General features: G+C 47.4%; 1 protein-coding gene across 1 annotated transcript; it reads right to left on the bottom strand.

The window, feature by feature from the left end:
* Positions 1-4,266: 4,266 nt before the first annotated feature.
* LOC142570551 (uncharacterized) lies at positions 4,267-19,057 on the bottom strand. Its single transcript, XM_075678926.1, has 3 exons — positions 18,762-19,057; positions 15,069-15,400; positions 4,267-5,654 (listed from the first exon to the last, which is right to left on the bottom strand). Exons 1-3 carry the CDS (start codon positions 19,055-19,057, stop codon positions 4,489-4,491), a joined length of 1,794 nt encoding a protein of 597 aa, XP_075535041.1. The 3' UTR covers positions 4,267-4,488.
* Between the last annotated feature and the right edge of the window lie 1,895 nt (positions 19,058-20,952).

The raw sequence follows: 20,952 nt of genomic DNA, 5'->3' as shown, positions 1-20,952 counted from the left end.
GTATTACATAATTCGAGTAGGTCGCGGGATCAAATCCCGGCCACGGCGGCCGCATTCCGATGGGGGCGAAATGCGAAAACACCCGTGTACATAGATTTAGGTGCACAATAAGGAACCCCAGGTGGTCTAGATTTCCGGAGTCCTCCACTACCGCGTGCCTCATAATGAGAAAGTGGTTCTGGCACGTTAAAGCCGATAATTTAATTTTAATTCGAGTCACGCATGCAATCAAAGATCGGAGACTGCAGAAAATGGTTAATATCATTGATAACATCAAAAAAACTTCCAGTACATGGAGGCACGTCTTGCGCTGAGTGATAACGTTTAACAATTGTTAGTTGGTCAAAAGCGGTCAACTGAGAAAGATAAACAAGTATACATGTGTTGTATAAATGTTATAAACAGGGATAAGGTGCCTCAGATAGGCTGGCCAAGGTTTGGATAGGAGGACCTATCTTCGTCAAAGGCACACGTGTTATATCACATGCCACGTAGTAGTGACTGTGCAGAAAACAGCCGCAAACCGGTAAATGACGAATCTGCCTTTGTAAAGGGCGAAGTTTTGCCCACAGAAACAGGCCGCGCTCAACGAACAACGACAGAGGCGAACACAGTCGGTGATCTTCGAAAATCAGATCAGGAGGGCAAGCGCGTCGGCTTTTATATATCACAAATCCTGGCAGCCCAGAGGGCTCGCGAGAGGGTCGTTAGGTTTCACCTGATGGTCCCCGAGTGGGCCTAGCCAGGTCACGTTGAGTTTGCCCGCGTCTATTGTGGACCAAATAGAGTTGTTTCACTCACTCACTCACTCACTCACTCACTCACTCACTCACTCACTCACTCACTCACTCACTCACTCACTCACTCACTCACTCACTCACTCACTCACTCACTCACTCGTCGAAAGTTCTAGTGTAATCCCTGGTGCCAGCGTGCTTTGCATAAACAACTGCACAATTCACGCAAACGCAATCTGATAATACATGGTTCGGCGAGGACATACACAAAAGATAGAATGAACGATAACATTCGTGTAAGTTCAAAAGAATGCAGGCGCGACTTGCACTGAGTGATAATGTCTATGTAATATTCTCAGAAGCTTAATTTCTGTATGAGAAAAAATATCAAGTGTCACAAGCTCATTCTGGGAGCCTAAGTACCGCTAGAAAGACAGGGATAAACACAGCCACAACACACAGCGCCATGTGCTGTCGTTGTTATGTCCATTTTTGCCTTTTTAGCGCTATTAGGATGGCAGTATTACAGACCAGCTAGCTTGATTTGCCGCCTTTGTCTACTTGCTTATTATCGCCTTCTTTGATGGTGACCTCCGTGAAAAACTGTTGACCATTTCAATTGTTTTCTGCGTCATGTTTGAAGTGCTTGTCAGAAATGCACCCACTATAAATATCTAATTAAAGATCAATTACGGGTTTTACGTACCAGAACTACGACCTCACTATGAGGCACGCCGTAGTAAATTTGGACCACCTGCGTTTCTTTATCGTGCACCTAAATCTAAGTACACGAAAGTTTTTGCGAAATGCGGCCGCCGTGGCCGGGATTTTCCAGACATTACCGCACTAAAACACTCGAACCGCAGCAAAACAAGCAACGAAATCAATGCGGGATGCTATGTGCCCTCATATCCGCCAGGTTCATATGCCAGTATTCAATCAAATAACATAACATGTTACACTACAGAAAAAAAATGTCGCACTTTCCGGTCACTTCAAGAAACTAAACACTTGTTCGCCGCTAAGAGCTAACGTCGCTGAGTGAGCTTTGTTGATAACTCACGGAAGTTTTTTTTTTTTTTTCTCACAGCTACAGCAAAAACATATACATTCCGAAAAAGCGAGGAGGAGGAATAAACTTTTATTTTGGAAACAGTTTTCCGGGGTAAGCCTCGGTTCTACTCTCGGTGGGAGGTCTCCTCATTCCAGGAACCCTCTGGCCTTCGCTGCCTCCTTGGCCCTGGCGACGAGACGTCGTTGTTGTTCCAGGTCCTCGGAGACGAGCTTGGCCTCTTACGTTTTTATGAGGTCTTCGCTTTGTCTGGCGTTGCAAAGGTCTCTTGGTGAAGGGAATGCGTCTTTGTCTAGATGCCATGGACATTCGAGGATCAGGTCCTTACGTCTGCTATAATTAAAAAATAAAGCTAACTTTAAGTGCGACCTCCCGCGTGGTAGCGCAAAGCGCAACAACCACTCAAATGTCGGAACACGCGGTTGTTAAATTTTGTCACTTTCCGCTTTACTTTTCTTTGCGGGCATTGTCGTCTTATTCTGTATCATGAACAAGCGGAAAGTATCGGGTAGAAGAATACGTCATGCACGATTTCTAATGTACTCGAAAAGAAAGCCACTCACCTCTTAAGAGTGGCGAGAAAAGATGCAAAGCAGGGCAGACACGCTACAGTGCACTAGAATATAAGTTGTAGACATGCGTCGACTCGAAGGGCAGCCAGCTTGAATATCGCGCGGGGCAACAAAGCTTTGCCGCAGACAGCACGTCATGCATGATGTATGCAAAAAATGCCGTGTGTGAAAAGACAAAGAATCTCTCAAGTGTTATTTTATAGTTATGTTATGATGTCACAATAATTTAGAATGGTTATATTTTAGTTATGACTCGATTTGTAGGCTGGAGATTAAGAGAAAATGTTGTTTCCTTTAACACGCTTCTGTCATAGAGCAGTCGCAGAAAACTTCTTTCGTCGTACACATTAACAATGCATTGATATGCCGAATAAAACCTAACTTTTCGGAATAGCCGAAGACTAGCCGTTCCGAAATGAATAGAAGATGGCTGCCCGCCGATCGCTCAGGCGCTGGTTACTCGGAGCTGCTGGCGAGGATAAATTTCTCCCATAATAAATATTTCATGCACGGCAGTGCAGTGTTGTCGAGTCCTTCTGGCCCGTATAAGACGCCGCTCGGCAAACTCTTCCACTGAGGACCTCTTCTGCAAGATATGCGATTACACGGAAAGGAAACGGAAAGCTTAAGGCTGCTTTACAAACGTAGGAGCCCTGTAGGGTTTTAGATATGTAATCAATTTCCTGAAGCTGGTGCGAAAGAATCAGCTTTGAATTTGTTCAAAGACGCACGCGGCGGTTTTGGATTAACTATGGAAAGGCCCGATCACAACAGGTTGCAGTCCATAGGCGTTCTTCTTATATGTGAACGGCAGTACGCATGTTGGGAGTACAACACCAGATCGGCCGAAGGCTTTCCACCTTAGGAGACGGATCACTCGAAGGTCGTAAAGAAGTAATTGCAGCATCATGCATAGACCAGGCCATTAAAAATCGTGCTAGCATAGTACAGCAGGCTGAATAGCATTGCAAATTAACAAACGGATTAAGCGCGGCTTCACCATGCACCAATTGTTTCAATATGTGATGAAACACTTTCAGCAAACTTAAGCAGTAATAAAATGGCCTTCACTGACAGAAAATATTACAGCAACTTGGCTGTGATCCCATAGCACGGTTAAATCTTTCAAAGAAAAAGATTTTGCACAGGATGTCTTGCATCAGGTCTTTAAGGCACGTGTTCCATGTGTCATGTGTGTTTTCCGATGCGGTTGCATGCCTGTTACTGTTCTATCACGAATTTTAAGCGCACCTGTGCCCGTGATCTTTCTTTACGTACGTGTGACAAGCCTAAGCGGACGAATAAACAGTAGTTAATGCACAAGGGCCATGTTGGTCTCGTTTTTCGCACTAGTATTGTGTGCGACACCTTAGCAATGCCATATACCAGTCAGTCATGCCACACCAATTATTTCCTGCTGAAGCACTTCTAAAATTATGTATAACCGTTAATGCTTTTGCTCCGTTAAGTAGTAGTTCAGGTTGCAGGTACTTGTTAGCCGCATGCCGATCTACCTTTGCAATGACATGTTCTGCAAGTGTTCCGCCCGAGGGTTTTCCATCGACGCGTGTGCGGCGCAACATACCGCACTATTGAATACGCTGCCAGTAGGATGCACGTACGTCACCATTCAAGAGGAACGAGTGTGTCCAACAAGGTCAGCAACGCCCTAAATATTCCATGTAATTCAGTTTCGTTTGACACGCTGGTCAACAATTGCACTTGTTCATTGCTCCCACATGAAAATCGCGTTAAAGTGGTGCTACTGTATGAATATAAAACTGCTGCAGTAGTCATGACGTTTGATTTGAGCGTTTCTAATACTGTGTGCTCGTACTCAGACCTATCCTACCATGTACTCGTCCAGACAGAAAGCCATCGTATTCGAGTACGGAACTTTCAGTGTTAAAAAAGATTACTACAACTAAAATAACTGCGTCGTGCGCAACGATTACATCATGGCCGACGTCGTTTCAAGTTCAAGGCACAGGAGTGTTCGTTACACATCCGCTAAGTAAACGTGTGGGTCCGATGATTAAAGCAAAAGATTAATACAGTGGTTAATTCAGCATCATATAAGGGAAGCCTAAAGCAAAGGTCAACACAGTCAAGTAAGCGACACAGGAACATGGTCGCAGAAGCCTTCTAATCCGCTCTCGCCGTCGACGAATCCGAAGCACGAGGACCGGGAGAGGTCAAGAAGTTTCTTGTAGAACCGCCCTGCCTGCTGCGAGGTTTGGAAGACGACGCCTTCTCTTCCGTGTTCGCCGAAGCCGCAAGAATAGCTGTGGTAGAGATGCGAGGACAGCTTCCACGACGAGTTCCAGGACCGACAGAGCTCGTAGAATTCCGTCCTGGTCAAGAACTCCCGCTCTTGCGAAACCGACACCCGCTGCACCTTGTCCACGTCGCACGTCGCGGTGGCGTTCGAGATCGCGACGGACACGGCCATCGCCGAAAGGAGCAGGTAGCACACCGAACGACGAGGCGAGATCTCGGCACGACCGGTGGGCGCGCTGTTCTTCTCAATCACCGCCATCTTGGTGGGCGACGGCCATCTGCTGTGGTTGCGGAGCACCGAAGCGGTTGGGTACAGCAGCGTTGACTGCGGGGAGTTCAGGGCGTTCGCGAGAGCTCGCAGCCCGGCAGCGTACCGCGCGGGACGCGGGTGGGTCGCTGGGTACGGGAGGAAGAATCCCACAGTGCAGTTTGCCTTCCGCAGCGCGGTCGCGACGTGCCGGACCTTTCGGGCGAAACTCGGCGTGACGACTCTCAAGGCGTCCGCCTCGTGCAGCCACAGGCGAACGCCCGCGTAGCCCTCGGATCGCGCCAAGCGCAAAGCGTTGCGGGCGAATTTCCTTCGAGCCCGGCTGTCGCCAGGCGCCAGGAGCTTCGAAAAGGCCGAATCTCGCTCGAGAACAGCCGCTAGCGCCGTCCAGGGTCGGTTGTACCTGTCACCGCCCCGTCGTTTTTTGAGGCGCTGCGGCCGCGGTTTCGATGCGCCTGTCCAAGATGTTTCCGGTCGAAGAGTCATGTCGTTTTCGAGGACGTAGCAGCATCGGATGAGCACGTCACAATGACGACTTCTTCGACGATCCGCAGGGGTCTGGCTATTACCTGCCTGTTCGTAGTTGTACAAGGTGTCGTCGCGATGCGTATAGAGGCAGACGTGGCTTGCCAGGTTGGTGCCGTCGTGGTGCCGCTGCGGAGTCTTCGAGGGGCTGCCAACAGTGAGAATCTCGGTCGTGGTGAAGGTGCCGGCGCGTCTGTCGTCTGTAAATGAAATTCACGGCAAGCATTAGGGTAGACATTAATCCATGTTGAATAAAAGCACTGTTGGAGCGTCGCAACAACAACCACCTATAGTTCTGTACTTCTCATGAGACAAACATCGGTGCGCACACATTGGAAAAGAATCTGCGTGCATGGTTTCCTTTGCGAACCTTCGCGGACTTTTCTGACCGTTGCTGGTGCTGGTAGTACATATATTTAAAAAAAAAAGAAACGAAAGGAGAACGTGTCCGACGGTGGGATCCAACCCTGGTGGCCCAGCACATGCATAATGCTCTAGCCATTATAGGCCACAATCGAACGTACACTTTGATCATGTCAAATCCTATTAGCGCTTTCAGATGATCGCCGAAGTTCGTGTCGCACATGGTGTAAAGGCCGTTTCACATGATGCGCTTTTGATCGCACCGGAAGTGGCATTTGCGACGGAAATCCAAGTCGTATGCGTCGACCGACCGCTGCTATTTTTGTATGCCAACATAAAAGAATTAACAAAACAAAAGAATGAGACATAGATCCGCCGAAACTGCGTCGAGATGTATGCCGCGGTTTGTTTTGGTTATGGCGGTTGTTGGAAAATGTCGTCTGTTGTTCAACAAATGCAAAAAAGAAAAAGAAAACCTGCAACTAATTGTGCCGCGCCGTGAATGAGCAAGCGGCATGTGCACCATCAGCACCGACAAGCGAACAAGGCAGATAAAAACTCGCATAGGTCAGATTCGGTTCCGTGATTTGTGTGCGTTTGTTGCCCCGTTACGTTGCTAATCAAGCTAACCAAGCCAATCAATTTTTCACGCTAGCTTCGTGCGCTGATAGTAGGCACTGATAGTAGATAGTTCCTTTCGTTAATTTACATGCGCTGCGAGTCGTAACTACCTGCGAGGTGTCCCTTACGAGAAGACGTGACCTTCGGATGTCCTCCCACTTCTCTGGTTCGTTGCTTACAAGCTACTCGCGATATACGACAACGCCACAGTTGTAGCGCGGTGTTCTTCAACCACAGTGGTGAATCTCCGCATGGCTGCCATTGGCTGTTTTCGAGCAGACGCTCTTTCGACGCTAGCGCCAAGGTCCCCTTCAGTTACGGCCCTAACCGCAGGGTGACGCAGAAGCAAAATGGCGGCGCACACGATTGTTTATGCTGTCATGACAACAGGAACCGCAGCCGCGCGGCGCCTCCTCTCCCGAACGTTTTTCTTTTCTTTTAGTTTTTATTATGCTGACCCGCTACCTTTCCTTTCCCCTTTTCCCCATGCCCTGCGCACCGCTTACTTGGTATTTGTTTTTACCTGTACGCGGCGCGCTGTTCTTTTTCTTTTTTTTTAATCGCGGGCGCGCGCGCGTGGTGCGCCGTGGGCTATGCGTTGGCACGCACGCAGTCTTGCCCATACTTATACCAGCATGTGCCGGGACATAAAAAAAATGCCACTTTCAACACAACAGATCTTTGGTCTCGCTTTATTGACTTCGTTTCCGAAAACAGATTTTTCTTATAACGTAGTGTGATACACGCTCAAAAAATTAGCAAAAGTGAAAGGTGCATGACATATACAAGAGTACTAAACACAAAAGTTCACCAGACGGTGAAATAACAAAAAAAAAGCGCCAGGAAACGCGAAGGCCGTTTCATGTAAACACACATAAAAAAAACAATATCTTTATATAACGCCCTCAACACCGAAATGTAGACGAGCTTCTGATATATGCACTAAGATATTGCACAAAACTGGATGACGTGTATGACATAGTCATGACAACTATACAAAGGAAAACTCACTGGTAGTGGCAAGAACAATGACATGCAGAATACCTAAAAAGAGAATAAAATGCTAACAACATTGTTTGAATGAAAGCTATACAAAAAAGGAGCTTACTTATAAACCTGCTCGAAAGTATATCAAATGCGTGACATGTTCATTACTCCTGAAGACATTGAAAAAGACATGGCAGAACAAAAATAACACTGCACTAAAAACTGAAATACACATTATCACATTATTTTGCACTTGGCCACAACTTGAGTAACGGTGGCAAGGGGAACATAAGGTAGTCGGCTTCTACAGCAGGACATAGAAAACATTCGCAGAAAGGCCTATTCCTCAATCAAAGATCAGGTAAAATAATCCAACACGGCTTTTCTTTCGACCCCAATGCAATGCTTAGCAATAAAATTACGCCACTTAAGGCACTAGGTCTGCAACTACTGGGTACCCCTTTATATAATAAACACGAACTGCAATATCTGTATGCAAGACACTTGCAATGCTCATGCTTTCCAGAAGAAAAAGAAAGCGTATCATGCCTACACATGAAGGTTGTTCGCGCGGTTTTCCCATCGGCGATTACTGAGACAGTACACAAACAGTAATTTTTCAGCTGTTAGTACGTTTGTAGAGCGTGACACACAGGAAAAGCACTGAGTGCGAAATGGGAAGCTATGTTACTGAAGTTGCAGAATCAGACTTGGCACGGAAAAACACAAGTCATAGACCAGGTGACAATGACGAGGAACATCTATTTGCCAGCTTTCTCTACAGGGAAGAGGGAAGTGTAGCAAAATCAAGGCGCAACGACGTCCGGAGGCTTAAGGAGCCCACACATGGACAGGGCTGTGTTCGTGTACATGCGCCTTCTGATGTCATTGGGTCTGCGTGCTCACCTTTTGTCTTTGGGCACCCGGAACGACCTTGCAGGACTTGTTTTTGAGGTATTTGTGCACCACTGAACGATGCACGAGCGGCACGAGTCGTGAAACGGGTGAAACGTCGCGGAGCACAAGCACGCAGCCACCGAGGACCACGAAACTGACGAAACTGCCCACGCCAGTCAACGCACAGCAGCGCACGCTTCCCGATAACAGCAGATAACGAAACATGAAACGTCATGCAGCGGGCGCCGGGCTGGGGGGCCGCACGGCACGCGCGCGGTGACAGTCGAAGGCGAGGGAGTTGCGAGGGAGTAACGAGGGAGTAGTTGTCGGGGAAGCGGTCGGCCACCTGGATCGGAGCGCGTGCGCGAGGCGATCTACGAGGCCATGCAAGGGAAACGGATTTTCGGGTTCGCCCTCTTCATAGATGGCGCCAATTACCTGTGCCACCGAAACCAGGGAGTTTGCCCACGCTGCTTTAACGGACCGAGGAAATTTGAGAATGTGCAAATGCAGTCAAATTATGTGTCGAGGGGCATGACATGACAGCACGGCATTCAAAGTTTCAACGTCGCGCTGTGTACGCGCGCCCGTTTGGCCGCAGTGTGTTCGTGTTGGCTTTCGCACGTACCTTTGCAGGTGAGTCGAGTCGTCTCATTTCAAGGTCATGTTATTTCCACTGCGAGACGCGACTGCTCATCAAGCTCGCAAAGCGAACTTGCAAACCATATATCGCAGGTAATTTTCTACTGTAACTTATTTAGCGCTCTGACTAGGAATAAAGGGCATCGTCGATTTATTTTCCAAGCGTTAATGCACGGTAAGCATCACTTACACAGTGCTGTCTTTTTTTTCTGATGTATCATTTTCTTTTCTGCACGGAAACCAATAAACCTCCAATATGTCGCAGACTTTGTGTCCTTACTGCACCTGTGTTAACCCTCACTTTAAGAAAAATTTTAGCATATTGCCCTTACTTCAGTGCATTGAATTTCTTTTGGTTATGCTGGTTGTAACATGTTACAGTATGATAAAAACTACTTCGCCGTACATCTCCGCTTTTCCTTGCTTCTCTCTCTCTCTCTCTACCTCCCGTAAAACACATGCAACAATGTGGAAAGCAGGCAAACACCTTGATTTTGTAAACAGTAGATAACACATTAGACAAAAGCAAATCAAAACCATGCAGTGAAGTCAGCCAGTTACATCCCTTCCTGCGAATGATAGTATCATTCGCAGGAAGTGCGCGCTACTTCTTGAAGGTCCACAGCTAATCAACAGTGCAGACGTATCACGAGGCATAAGCCATGCCCAACAAGAGAGAAGCAAAGGTGCTCATGAGTTTGCGGTCGCATTTATTACTGCATAAACTCACATGACCATATTGTGTCATTACTTCCTCCATGATTAGAGTGCCATGTATCTTGCAAGATTTACAAAAACAGCCTGACATTTGTGTATGTGAATCTTTTTTATTAGATTGTGAGTTGGGCAGCTGCTTACTGATTTATTCCGTGGTGTGATTCAATAGCATCTGTGCGCGGACTTCCCAAAATTTTACTCAGCCTGGCTCAACGCGGACGCAGACTCAGCCAAAACTCTAATCAGCGGAGCTTGCTCCAACTCATATTTAGCAAAATTCTACTAAGCCAGGCTCACACGGACTCAGGCGCACACTAACTCAGCCTCGCGGGTCGGTCCAAGTCATAGCCAGCTCACTCTTGAGTGAGTTCACCGGTCTATGAATACATTACTTTACTTTAAAGTTGTGACCTGTGCGGTGCATGAGCAAATATTTTATAAAAGTCCGTGTTGAATGGGATGGATATAAGGACAATTGTTCTCATTGCAGTTAGTCTTGTAGAATTTGATTGACCGTTGCATGAAAGCTTTGCGTTATGTCGATTCCAACAAGTGCATTGAATCTTCTTCGTATTTCTTGCTGATACTGCTATAGTTATCTTGGCCACTACTGGGTTGCCACATTTCGTACATTTCAATACAAAGTTGAACAAATTACTGCGATGCAATATATCGAAAAACGCTTACATCAATGCAAGTACAACGATCAGAAAGAACAGGATACAAACAGATGCGCACAATAAGGTGTACACAAATGCTAAATACGTGTGCAGACGGAATCGCACTTCGGAATCGCACTTCAGACGGAATCGCAGCCGCCATACTCCGCTGCCGGCTGCGTATGGCGCGGCTGAGCACGATCGCCCGGGGCCTATCTTGAAAGCGATCTACGACGAGTACAGTCTAGATGCGCTGATGGCTGGCAGCTTCGTGTGCGCAGTGCCGCTTAGTTCGCGTTGAAGCGAGAGGCAGTAGCAAAGTCAATTCGCTCGCTGCTGCTGCCAATTTTCTTCAGGCCAGCGTTCTCACAGCGGCTGTCCGCGGTCACAGATTGAGATATCTATTCGCGCGTGACACCATATTTGTTAATTTAGTTAGTAAGCGAATGTTTACGAGTTTATACAGCCGATAACGCTGCTATACTTACTTCGTACAGCTGTCTTACAATTTGGTATCGCAATCCATTCTTCGCATTTTGTGAAAACGTTAGGGGTTTATGTTTTAATACCAAATAAAAGGGCAAAATGGGGGACCAATAGCGTTATTTCCACGTCACTAATGACAACCTTGGGCACTTTTGTGTGTTTTCAGAGCAAATCATAATACAGAAATTCTCGCGCAAATCTGGAGTGCCATGAAGACGAGGACGAAGTGGCGCGAGTACCAGAGGAGAAGCCCAAAAAAACTTCAATAAAATGTAGGACGGGTTTATCCGTCTCCGTTGAGTTCTCTACATTTTGGCGCAGTCGCAGGGGATTAAAACTAGTGCGCGTTGACAAGATTGGCCGAACAGGAAGACACGCCGGGGAGCTGCCGTCCAAGTAACAAGAGCGACGCTCACTCGGGTGGGTCCTCTACATCGACCGAGCCGCTCATCGGCGTCACCAGCAAGGCAAGCCCACCCGAGTGTCCCTTGACACAGGGAGATACGACTGAGTTTCGCACTTTAACGCACCATGCAATGACCTAATGTCAGACACCGTCGAATGAGTCGCCTACAGGACATAATACTATATCAAGTATGATTAACTTACTGCACATGCGGTCAAAGCAGGTTGAGCAATAGTCACAGCTCTTGAACATCTTGAGCCAGGCAGCATTACACAGAGCCATTCCAAAAAGTGGTGCCATAAAGACGGACAATTTTGATGGTATTCCAATGGATCCAGCTACATGGATTGGCTTTTTGAGTACGCCTGCCGGCAAAATCGATGAGCTTCGGATGATGACAAGAAACCTCAGGCCATTTTTGTCGGGAATCGCGAAAAAGTGGTTCGACGCGAGAATCTTAGACCACCATAGTGACACGTGGAGTCAATAGAACCGAGCTTCCTGACATCTTTTGGAATGAACCATTTAGAACGAAAGAACAATGCCATTTTGTTTAGACACCAAAGTCGGAAGCCTTCAACAATACTTTTATGAAAAGCGAAGGCTACTGCTGCTCGCTGACGCAAGCCTTCCTGACACATCAGTTGTGCCGCTGTTTATGCTAGGCATGAACCACGACTGTCAGAAACAGCTGTTGGCTAAATCTAAACCGTTGAGGATCTCTTGCACGCCCTCAACAACGTTATTGTATACTCCTTTGTGGATGCCGACCCACATGGAGCGAGTCATCTTCAATGCAACTGAAGAATTGGTTTCCGATAACGGACGTGCTTTTCGTAGCGAAAAATTCAGATAGTTGGCAGAACAGAGAGGCATCGCTTCAAGATTTTCGACGCCGTACCACCCGGAAGGCAACGCACTAGCAGAAAGGTTGATTCGCGACCTCAAGAAGTACTTGGATTTATACCCTACCTTCCCTGGTGGATGGAAATGTGCCCCTGAAGCTGCAGTGACTCACCCCAACAACACCTACCGGAGGGGTTAGGCTGCAGTCTGCATTTTTCTGCAAATGGAACAAGTCCTTGGCTTCCTGCAGTTTATCAGTTAGGAATCGTCGGCCGCGTTTCTCTTCTAGAGACGCCCAAGACACCCGACAGCAAATGAAATATAAATTTGGAATGAAGAGGAAGTTCTACAATAGATACTATCGTAAGTTGTCAGCGACTGAACCTGAAGTTTCATATTCGTCAAGAAAGGACTGAGCGGACCCACGCGCCAATTTAGTGGTCCATACATGGTCACAAAGGCGGCAAGCCAGCGCGGAATCATCAAGTCGGTGTACTACGATACTCCGGCGAAGACAAACGAAGCTAACTCCGTTGAGAGCATCATCCCGTATCGTCCAAGGAGGGATGGATTCGGAAGCCCCGGAGAATGTAGGGCACCGTCAAGACGAGGACGAAGTGGCGCGAGTACCAGAGGAGAAGAAGAAAACAACAAATAACTTCTATAATGTGGAGGAACAGTTTTATCCGTCTCCTTTGAGTTATTTAAGTGTGAGGTAATGTCAGCATTGTATGGTTAAGAGAGTTGGGACGCAAGTACCATTTCGTCATGCGCATCAACGGAAACACCAATAAGTGACTCAATGGTGATCACTAAGCATGGGGCCTTGGTCACTAGTGAATCTGAATCACTTTTCTATGGCCGCTTTCAGTAGCCTTCAATTGAATACGTCGTCATTGACGCCATTCAAATTCTCATGAAATTAGCAATTAACTGCAAGGTACACCTAACTGATAGGGCCTAGTCACTAATGAACACAAGTTAGTTACTATACTCACTTCAGTGTTATCGCTGTTTTAAACCCAATAACGTCATAGATATAAAATGAAATGTCCTAAAACGAGTGGTTCAACCGCGCCTATTAGAAACTAGGGTGCTTGAGTCACTAGTGATTATGAATCACCTTTTCCCTCTGAAAGTTGCAGCTTATATTCCTCCATGTAGTCAGTGGTATCAAACAGTCATAAAATTAGCTTTCTTTATCGTTGCCAAATGATAACCAAAATCATTAGTGGTCACTAGCGATGGGCCCGGTTTGTGCTCTCCTACTTTCACTCAGCATAGTGTCATGGATATCAAATGAAAACTATATTAAACGACAACTGAATTATTATCATTCATAGACGCTGGGATACAGAAACTAGTGATCATGAGTCGCTATCTTCGGAATGACACTGGTAGCTTTCTTTCGTAGATGCCGTCATTGGTATCAATTAAGCTGTTCATAAAAGGATCATTTTGGTATCATTATTAAACGATAACGCCGCTTCTATTATATAATAAGGTTCATTAGTGATGCGCTCAGACCGGTGTTGCAATTTTTTGCCGCTTAGCATCACGGATGTCAAGCAAAAACTCGTTTAGACAGCGATTCAATTATGATAACTCAAGGGGCTAGGATGTAGTCACTAGTGATAATAGATCATCTTGTTCTGTATTACAGTGGTAGCCATGATAGAAGAGCGAACATCATTTATTACCTCTGCTTCACGTCTCCGGCGCTACGCGACGTCTACTTATGTCCTACTTAAGTTCACAGATAATAGAAATCCCATCCCAACGCTGACGCTAGAACAGTGTCGTGCATTCTTGTGTGTCTTCGCCTTGTCCTTGTCAATGCGCCGCTTCACCACCAAGGTATGATGATTAATCACCAACTATGTAGCCTAACTTCCCACATTACTGAGCAGACGGTGCACGTGTCGAAACACAGGCGACCTTTCGCAGTACCAGTGTCAATTGCTGGTACACCCGCTGTGAAGTCAGCGAGTTCTCTGTCAGCCGCAGATGGGTGAGCAAAGGTCGAGCTCATGTACGAGCCGAACACACCAGGTTTCTCGGTGGCTATGGCAACATTTACCGTCGTACCTCTTTCAGGTGCACTATTCGTGGTGCCCGTTATATGTAGTCGATGTAAAATGGACTACTTATTGTATATTATATCAAAGCACTCGTCCCATCTACTAGGCGAATAGTCCTTGTGTGCAATTAGCAAGGTATTCAGCGCACTTCGGCTGATTTCTAATTAAATTGAATAGCTTAGTTTGTAAGGTCAAATTATGCAAAATATACAGCCAGCGCTATTCCTATTCGTCTGTAAACGGCCTACAATTTTTCTGAAAAGAAACATGGATAGTGTGTTTCTTGTTTTTTTTCTTTATTTGTTTGTTTTTGCAACGACCGCTGTGTTATGTGGTTCTCCCTAGCTACTTAGTGACTTCGTGTGTATAATGCGCACCCCTCTGTCGGGCCGCGGAATGGATCAAAGGTGTATCTAAGGTAGAGCCGGTCTCCGTGGTAATGTATTGCACGTAGCATTATAGAGCTAGAAAGGGACCGCCAGCAGAGAGCAGAACAGCTAGAAGAACCTGACCGACGTACTCGCACTGCGAAGTAACCCGGTTGACGGAGGCGGCGTCAGGATATCTTGAAACAAAGCTCGCGCATATGGTCCCGTTGGACATTTTATAGCATGCGCGAAAGTCGATCATTAAATGCTGCGCAGTGCCTCCAGCAGGGAGGCAACCGCACGGAATGACGTGAATATCGGGACAGTGCCGAAGCCGAGGGCTGCAACGTCGTCCCATAACCAACGGCGACAATGACAGCGGACGGCCAATGAGGAAAGTGTAATTATTCTAGAAACCTCTGAGATTCCACAAGGCCTTCGACCAAGTGGCAACGATTCTGATGGCTTCTTCACCATAAAGCTGCCGCTGCCTGACATTTCGCCCTCTAAGGAATTTGCTTCGCGCGTGCACCTCACCGACCTTTGTGTTTCTTCTCGTCGTCGGGTCTCTCGGCCTCCTCCTTTTCGGTCGACGTCTCGTCTCGGTCCGCGGTGGTGGTGGACCGGACTGTGGCTGGATCGCGCTCGGTTTCCGTGAGCGGATACTCGTGGTCTTCCAGGTAGCCAGACACCCACAACACGACCAGCACCCACAGCAGCAGGAACGTGGCGCACACGGCTGTAGCTAGGCACACGCGCGCAACGCGCCGGGACCTGGACGGGTCGGAAGCCCAGCTGCGATTGCCCGCGACGTCCACGCTGAAGGAGATGCGGCGGCGCCTGCGCGCACGGCTTCGACGGCGGCTGCCCCGGCTGCGAACGCGCGTTCAGCGGTCTTGAGAATGGTCGCGGCCTACAGCTGAAGAAATATCAATTTGGGCGCGCAATCTACTGCGTAACGAAGACAGCAGGTGGTCTGTCTGAGTTGCAGACTGGGTGCTAAAGAGAAATGACGCAGTCAGGGACGATAGATTAAGTGCGGAGTGATGATGATGGGATACAGATGGCTGACGGAAGACACGTCAAGAGGATAATAGCTAGGACACACCTGCTTCCTGCGGTGAACATAAATTATGCTGGTGATGATGACAACAACCGGAATTCGAAGGTTAACTAAGAAATTCGAAGAGATGCAAAAACGCGCGCGAATGTCTTTTCTACGAGGACGATTCAACGTTACACGCATTCCCACTTAGAAGTTTGTTTCGACCAAAATTCAGAAAAGACAATTCGATTCATATTGCACAGGCGTTCAGGATTTTATACAGCATATCCTCTAGCTGTATCCACAAACTACAGATCCAGCTCTAGCACACGCTCCATGCTTTCGCTTTTTTTTTTTGTGCTATTTACCCCTCTTCCTTCATTTCATTACACATTTGAAACACTTTCTCGCGATAGAACGTCTCTGCAGCCTGATCCCAAAGTCCTAGGAAAGAAATTTGGAGCATGCTTAAGCATCGCCTTTAAGTGTGGAAACAAATATCATTCGAAGATCCCTGACTGCTACGCTTCCGGGCAATGCCACTTTGTACGTAACCGTAATGTTAACCGAGAAAAGGTCGCGTTAAAATCTATGCACGAAGGCGAGCTTTCAGGTAGAAACGCTGCCTCTTGCGTGGGCCGATCTTCTATTACTGTTTCGCGCTTTTGATATTTCAACCTGAGAAGTTTGAGCATAGAAGGCATGCGCTGTCGGTGCTTTCGTTCACGACATTTGTTTGTGGGCTCCCATTCTGGAAATTCCGAGGAATAACTTTGTAAATAACGTAAGAAAAGGTACCAGCAACTTTAACGATAGAAGAACAACTTTAGTGCCGTACAATATATGCGTGCTTCGGGATGATTTTCTCGGCCGGGGACGCCAGCGCCGACGCCGACACAGGATTTTCTGCGGCACGGGGGCCCTTAATGCTGTTGCGTTAAAACAGGTACCAAGCGCACGTCTCTCTAAGTGCACGTGTGTGCCACATGGCAGTAATGATCGCAGGTGAGTAGACTCGGTGAGTGGAAGCTTGTTGTGTGGTAGCATTGTGATGAATTCGCATGGCAGCGTTCTCCACTCTGATTTCAAAGGCTGATTAGTCTGATAACGATTATGATAGCTGCCGGCTAAGAACGAGGGCGGATCACTGTAAAAACGGGATGCGATTAGCACTGGCAAGGTCCGTGAGACCAAGTTTACGAAGTTTCAGTAGAAGAACTGTATTTTACAGCCATGTCACACAAAACCCACCGGCTGGGAAGCGCGCCCAATGTTGGCCAAAGGATTAAAGAAACGTTTCTGAAACCAGGTCCTCTTCTTGAAGAAACGCATAGAGGATGTATGTCAGTTATATTTTTGAAAACAACCCTCTGAAAATATTTCAGTGCTAGAGATTTTTACATGTAGGAGGAGGTACTTCTCCCATGTGTTTATTTTTGAGAAAGCTCGTTACTCCCCATTAGAGAACGATTAGTCTGATTGTGCGGGATATGAATGAACTTCTATCCGGCCCAATCTTACAACTCTCAATATTTAGAACTCTCGAAAACTGACATAGATGTGGCGCAAGCAGTTATAATGTGACCACGTGCCACCCCTTAGCGTGAAATTGTGCGTAGGGTCACGGTGATACCAGCGACGTGTCAACCGATCCGGAGCTGTCACGAATCAATTTCGAGGAGCCGCGTAGACACCAAAGTATTATTCCGACTGAATCGGCAAAAGCGCCTCTTTACATTTCGAAACACACCCTGACATTGGCCATTTTGAAACTCCTACAAAAAAGTATATTTCCAAGAATTGCGAATTTCGCTCATCTTATGCAGGTTAACTTACAGACAGTTTACGCGGATCAGGATCACGCATACGATTTCCGCATCCGAAGTTGTGTTCTTTTTTTTCTTTCGTCAACGATTGCTTATGTGCACAGGTTGCCCAAATTTGCAGCCACATTCGTGGCATTACCCCACCAAGGTCACCTTACACTCAATCAATTGAGTACTGATACTTTTAATACGGCAGCAGCTGCTTTTCGCGTTTAATTCATTTTCAAGAGTTTTCGCACAACCTGCCTGAGTGCGTTTGTTTCCGTATGTTTGATTGGAGTGAATACTTCATTGCATAACGAGGAATAATACGTTACTAAAGGTAATGGAGCTACCGGTTCTGCTGTTCGTGTCACGTTTGCCTGAGGAACGTTTGCCTGACGGTTGCCTGAGCAAGGCACTCTGAGCCAAACGCAAGGTATTGAGCCAAAGGAAAAGCCCGTCACGATCATCTGAACGTTTCCTCATGATGCATGGATCTCATATGCAACACTCTCCCACTTCGTTTGAGCTGCGGTCTGCCATTCCCTCTTACTAGGGACATTTCTGTTCGCTTACAAATGAGAAAAGCGTCTCCTGGATTAAAGAAAGCGAGTGTGCACCAGAAAGAACTGCTGTGCCTTTACTGAACTTTGCGAAAACTTCCCACGTTCCATTCACAGGGATGTATGCAATAACCATCATTTAGTGGCTGTGACTCAGACGGCAATATAACGGTACTTCGGAAACGCTTCGGTGGCCCGAGGTACATCTTCCAGGTCTGTTCCAACATTTAACCAGAGGGTGTCTTATTCGCAGCATGTCTCGATGACTCGAGTGCTATGACTTAACATTCCAAGGCGACTCCTGGTCTAGGAAACACGTCGTAGTTTCTCACCATTTTAGGCCAGGTGATCTAAATGAATCCAGAGCCCTCGACGTAGCTGCAGCGGTGCGCTGCAGATACGTCGAGCGCTACGCACACGTTTTTCCTCTTTTCACCGGCGGTCCTTAATCAGCCTCTTAAGATTACCTCCATATGACGCGTTCGTGTGCTTGGCGCGCCCAAGTTTGCTCGTGCGTTTCTACGAGCAGGCGCGTTTGGTTTACTGTCACGTTTATTCCATCCTCATGAACTGCGTAACATTTCAAGTAAACTCGCAAACGTGCTTTACGTACGGGAGGGACATCGGCAAATAAGCAGGTGCAACAAACACGGCACTACTTGTTTCTGTGCCCATGTGCCGTTGGTAAAGCGCTTTTGAGTGTTTGTTGCTATGAATTACGAACTCGTCCACGTTCACACCATGTTAAGTAATATTCCGGGCCAGTTAACGTCAAACACTACCTATCATTCAGCCACGACGCACTACCGCGCACTCGCCTGCGTACGAGTATGGAGCGCTTCCTCCGACCGGCTTGTAGATCAGTAGTCGAGGCGTGGACCTCGCTGGCGGAACCCGTCTGACGCTCAGTGGTGGCAGTCTCCGGACGGGCGGCGGCCGCCGCCGCGCCCGGCGCGGCCGGAAGTGTGCCGGCGTAGAAGTAGCTCTTGTAGCGGGGATCCCAGTACAGTTCCATCGGCGACAGTTCGCGCGCCGCGGCCTTCGCTTCCAACGCCGCAGAAACCCGGGACTGCCGCTTCTTGAGTGGCAGGGGCTGCTGCTCCTTTGAGGACATGCCTCCACGCTGTGTCCTCGATAATCTGGCACCCATGCTTCCTTCTGCTTCTAGTTGTCTAAGACAGCGGCACAATGCCTGATCTTACAGATGAGGCTCTTCTTCTTCTTCTTCTTCTGCATGTAGCTTGAACACAAGCGACCTGAGCCTCCAGCGATTGCTGTCTCTTACCTTGGCTAGAACAGGTTGCGAAGGACATTGAAAAAAGGCGTAGCTGAGAAAACGCTGTAGTCTCGCAGGTGAAAGGGCCTGTTTACCGCTTGTGGCGGGAATTGAAAGATTGTGTTGCGTTGACGGAAACGAGCATGCTTAATTGTGTCTCATAAACAAAGAATTATTAGAATTTTAATTTCGCCTTGAAAGTGGTGCAAAAATGGCATATGGCGCCACTCGATGGTCGAACAGTGCAACCAATATGTGTACCGTCACCAAACCAACAAGCCACGCAGAGATGGTTATTTTGATTGGTTACGTTATTGTATTGCTTAAATTGTATTTTATGCACTTGTGCTACCATTTCGTCGTGTGAGAGAGTAATTTCTTTCTTCTGTCCGGTAAGCACGTTTTGAAAAGTGGCGCTTCAATGGCACAGACGAACGGAGTGGCACATCGCTGGGTTTTCAAGTGCGCCCGGAATACCTCTCGCTGGTGTGCCTGCCTCTATGTGACCTCGACGTCCCAACCCCAGCAAAAGACCCAGTTCTGCTGCACTTGTTCGTTGGCTGCCGGCGAAGCACCACTGCGTCGTCCGTCTGCACACTGGAGCCTTTATTTTCGGCAGGCACGCTTCACTTCTCTGCGATGCGTTGCGATGCTTGAGAACGCGTCTTTTGAGGCGCTCGTGTCCAACGACATGCAGGATACACTGGTGCCGAAGCAGTTTTGCGGCACCATAGCTCGCCTGACGCATCTTGGGGAAGTTGACTGTGCAATGTTCGAGAAACGTCCCTCTGAGCTTCCCTTCCGGTTGTGATAGCGAGCGTCTTGGAGACGACCACTACTTCCCTGGCAGTCCTAAGGCTTCCCTACTTACGCGTACAGGGCAAGAACAGGAGGAGACTTGTGGAGGCGCTTGCGTCGAACTCCAGCCTGCGGGAACTCAGGCTGCACTGCCCCGTCATGATCGACGTCTTCTCCGACACCTTCAAAGAGTACCTGAATATTAGTATTTTCTTTATTGTTACCAAGAATACTTGCTGTGCCCCAAACTATTTCACGCACGCGCTACCTGAAGAGGTAAATATTGAAATTCTCAAAGAAATGTTCGCGGTAAACTAAGTAAGAGAAGGCGTGTGGAACACTGACACAGTTATTGTAACTGCAATGGGCTCACATATTTGCTTGCGGTATATGTTGAGTTTTTGGTACTACAGCGTAATAGCTGTCGTATGCAGCACTATTCTAGAAGCAGCAATTTCGTGGCAGTTTTTTCACGAAGTGCGCACTCAGTATATATACGAGCACACAACACGAAAACCACCGCACAAAGGCGGATACCTCAGTACATAAAAAAAAGGGACGACCACGCGTAGCATTCCAGAAAAATATGGAATAGCGCTCGACGTGCACTGTTAGCTGAGAGAATGCGACCGCAACAACAGCGTAGAAAAATATGTGGATCCCAAGCACTGTGGGAATCTATGGAAGGGAAGCTTTGTATGCTGTTTGCTTTTATTGAAGATAATTAGCGGTGATGTTGGTAGAAAATGTGTAATTTCTTCAGCGGTTAGTACAACACAAGATGGTGGCGCGGTGCTCCCTGAGTTTTCCAGGTTTAACCTGAGTGCCTCTGCGAATTTGTCTTAGTGACACAGAACTTTGTTTTACGTAAAGACAGGCTACCACCATGTTGACCGATGCTGTCACTCTCTAGTAAGCATGTTTAAACATAAAAA

This window comes from Dermacentor variabilis, chromosome 2, assembly GCF_050947875.1.
Source record: "Dermacentor variabilis isolate Ectoservices chromosome 2, ASM5094787v1, whole genome shotgun sequence".
Lineage (NCBI taxonomy): Eukaryota > Metazoa > Arthropoda > Arachnida > Ixodida > Ixodidae > Dermacentor > Dermacentor variabilis.
Note: the sequence above shows the minus strand (reverse complement) of the source record. Positions and strands in the feature narration are given on the sequence as shown.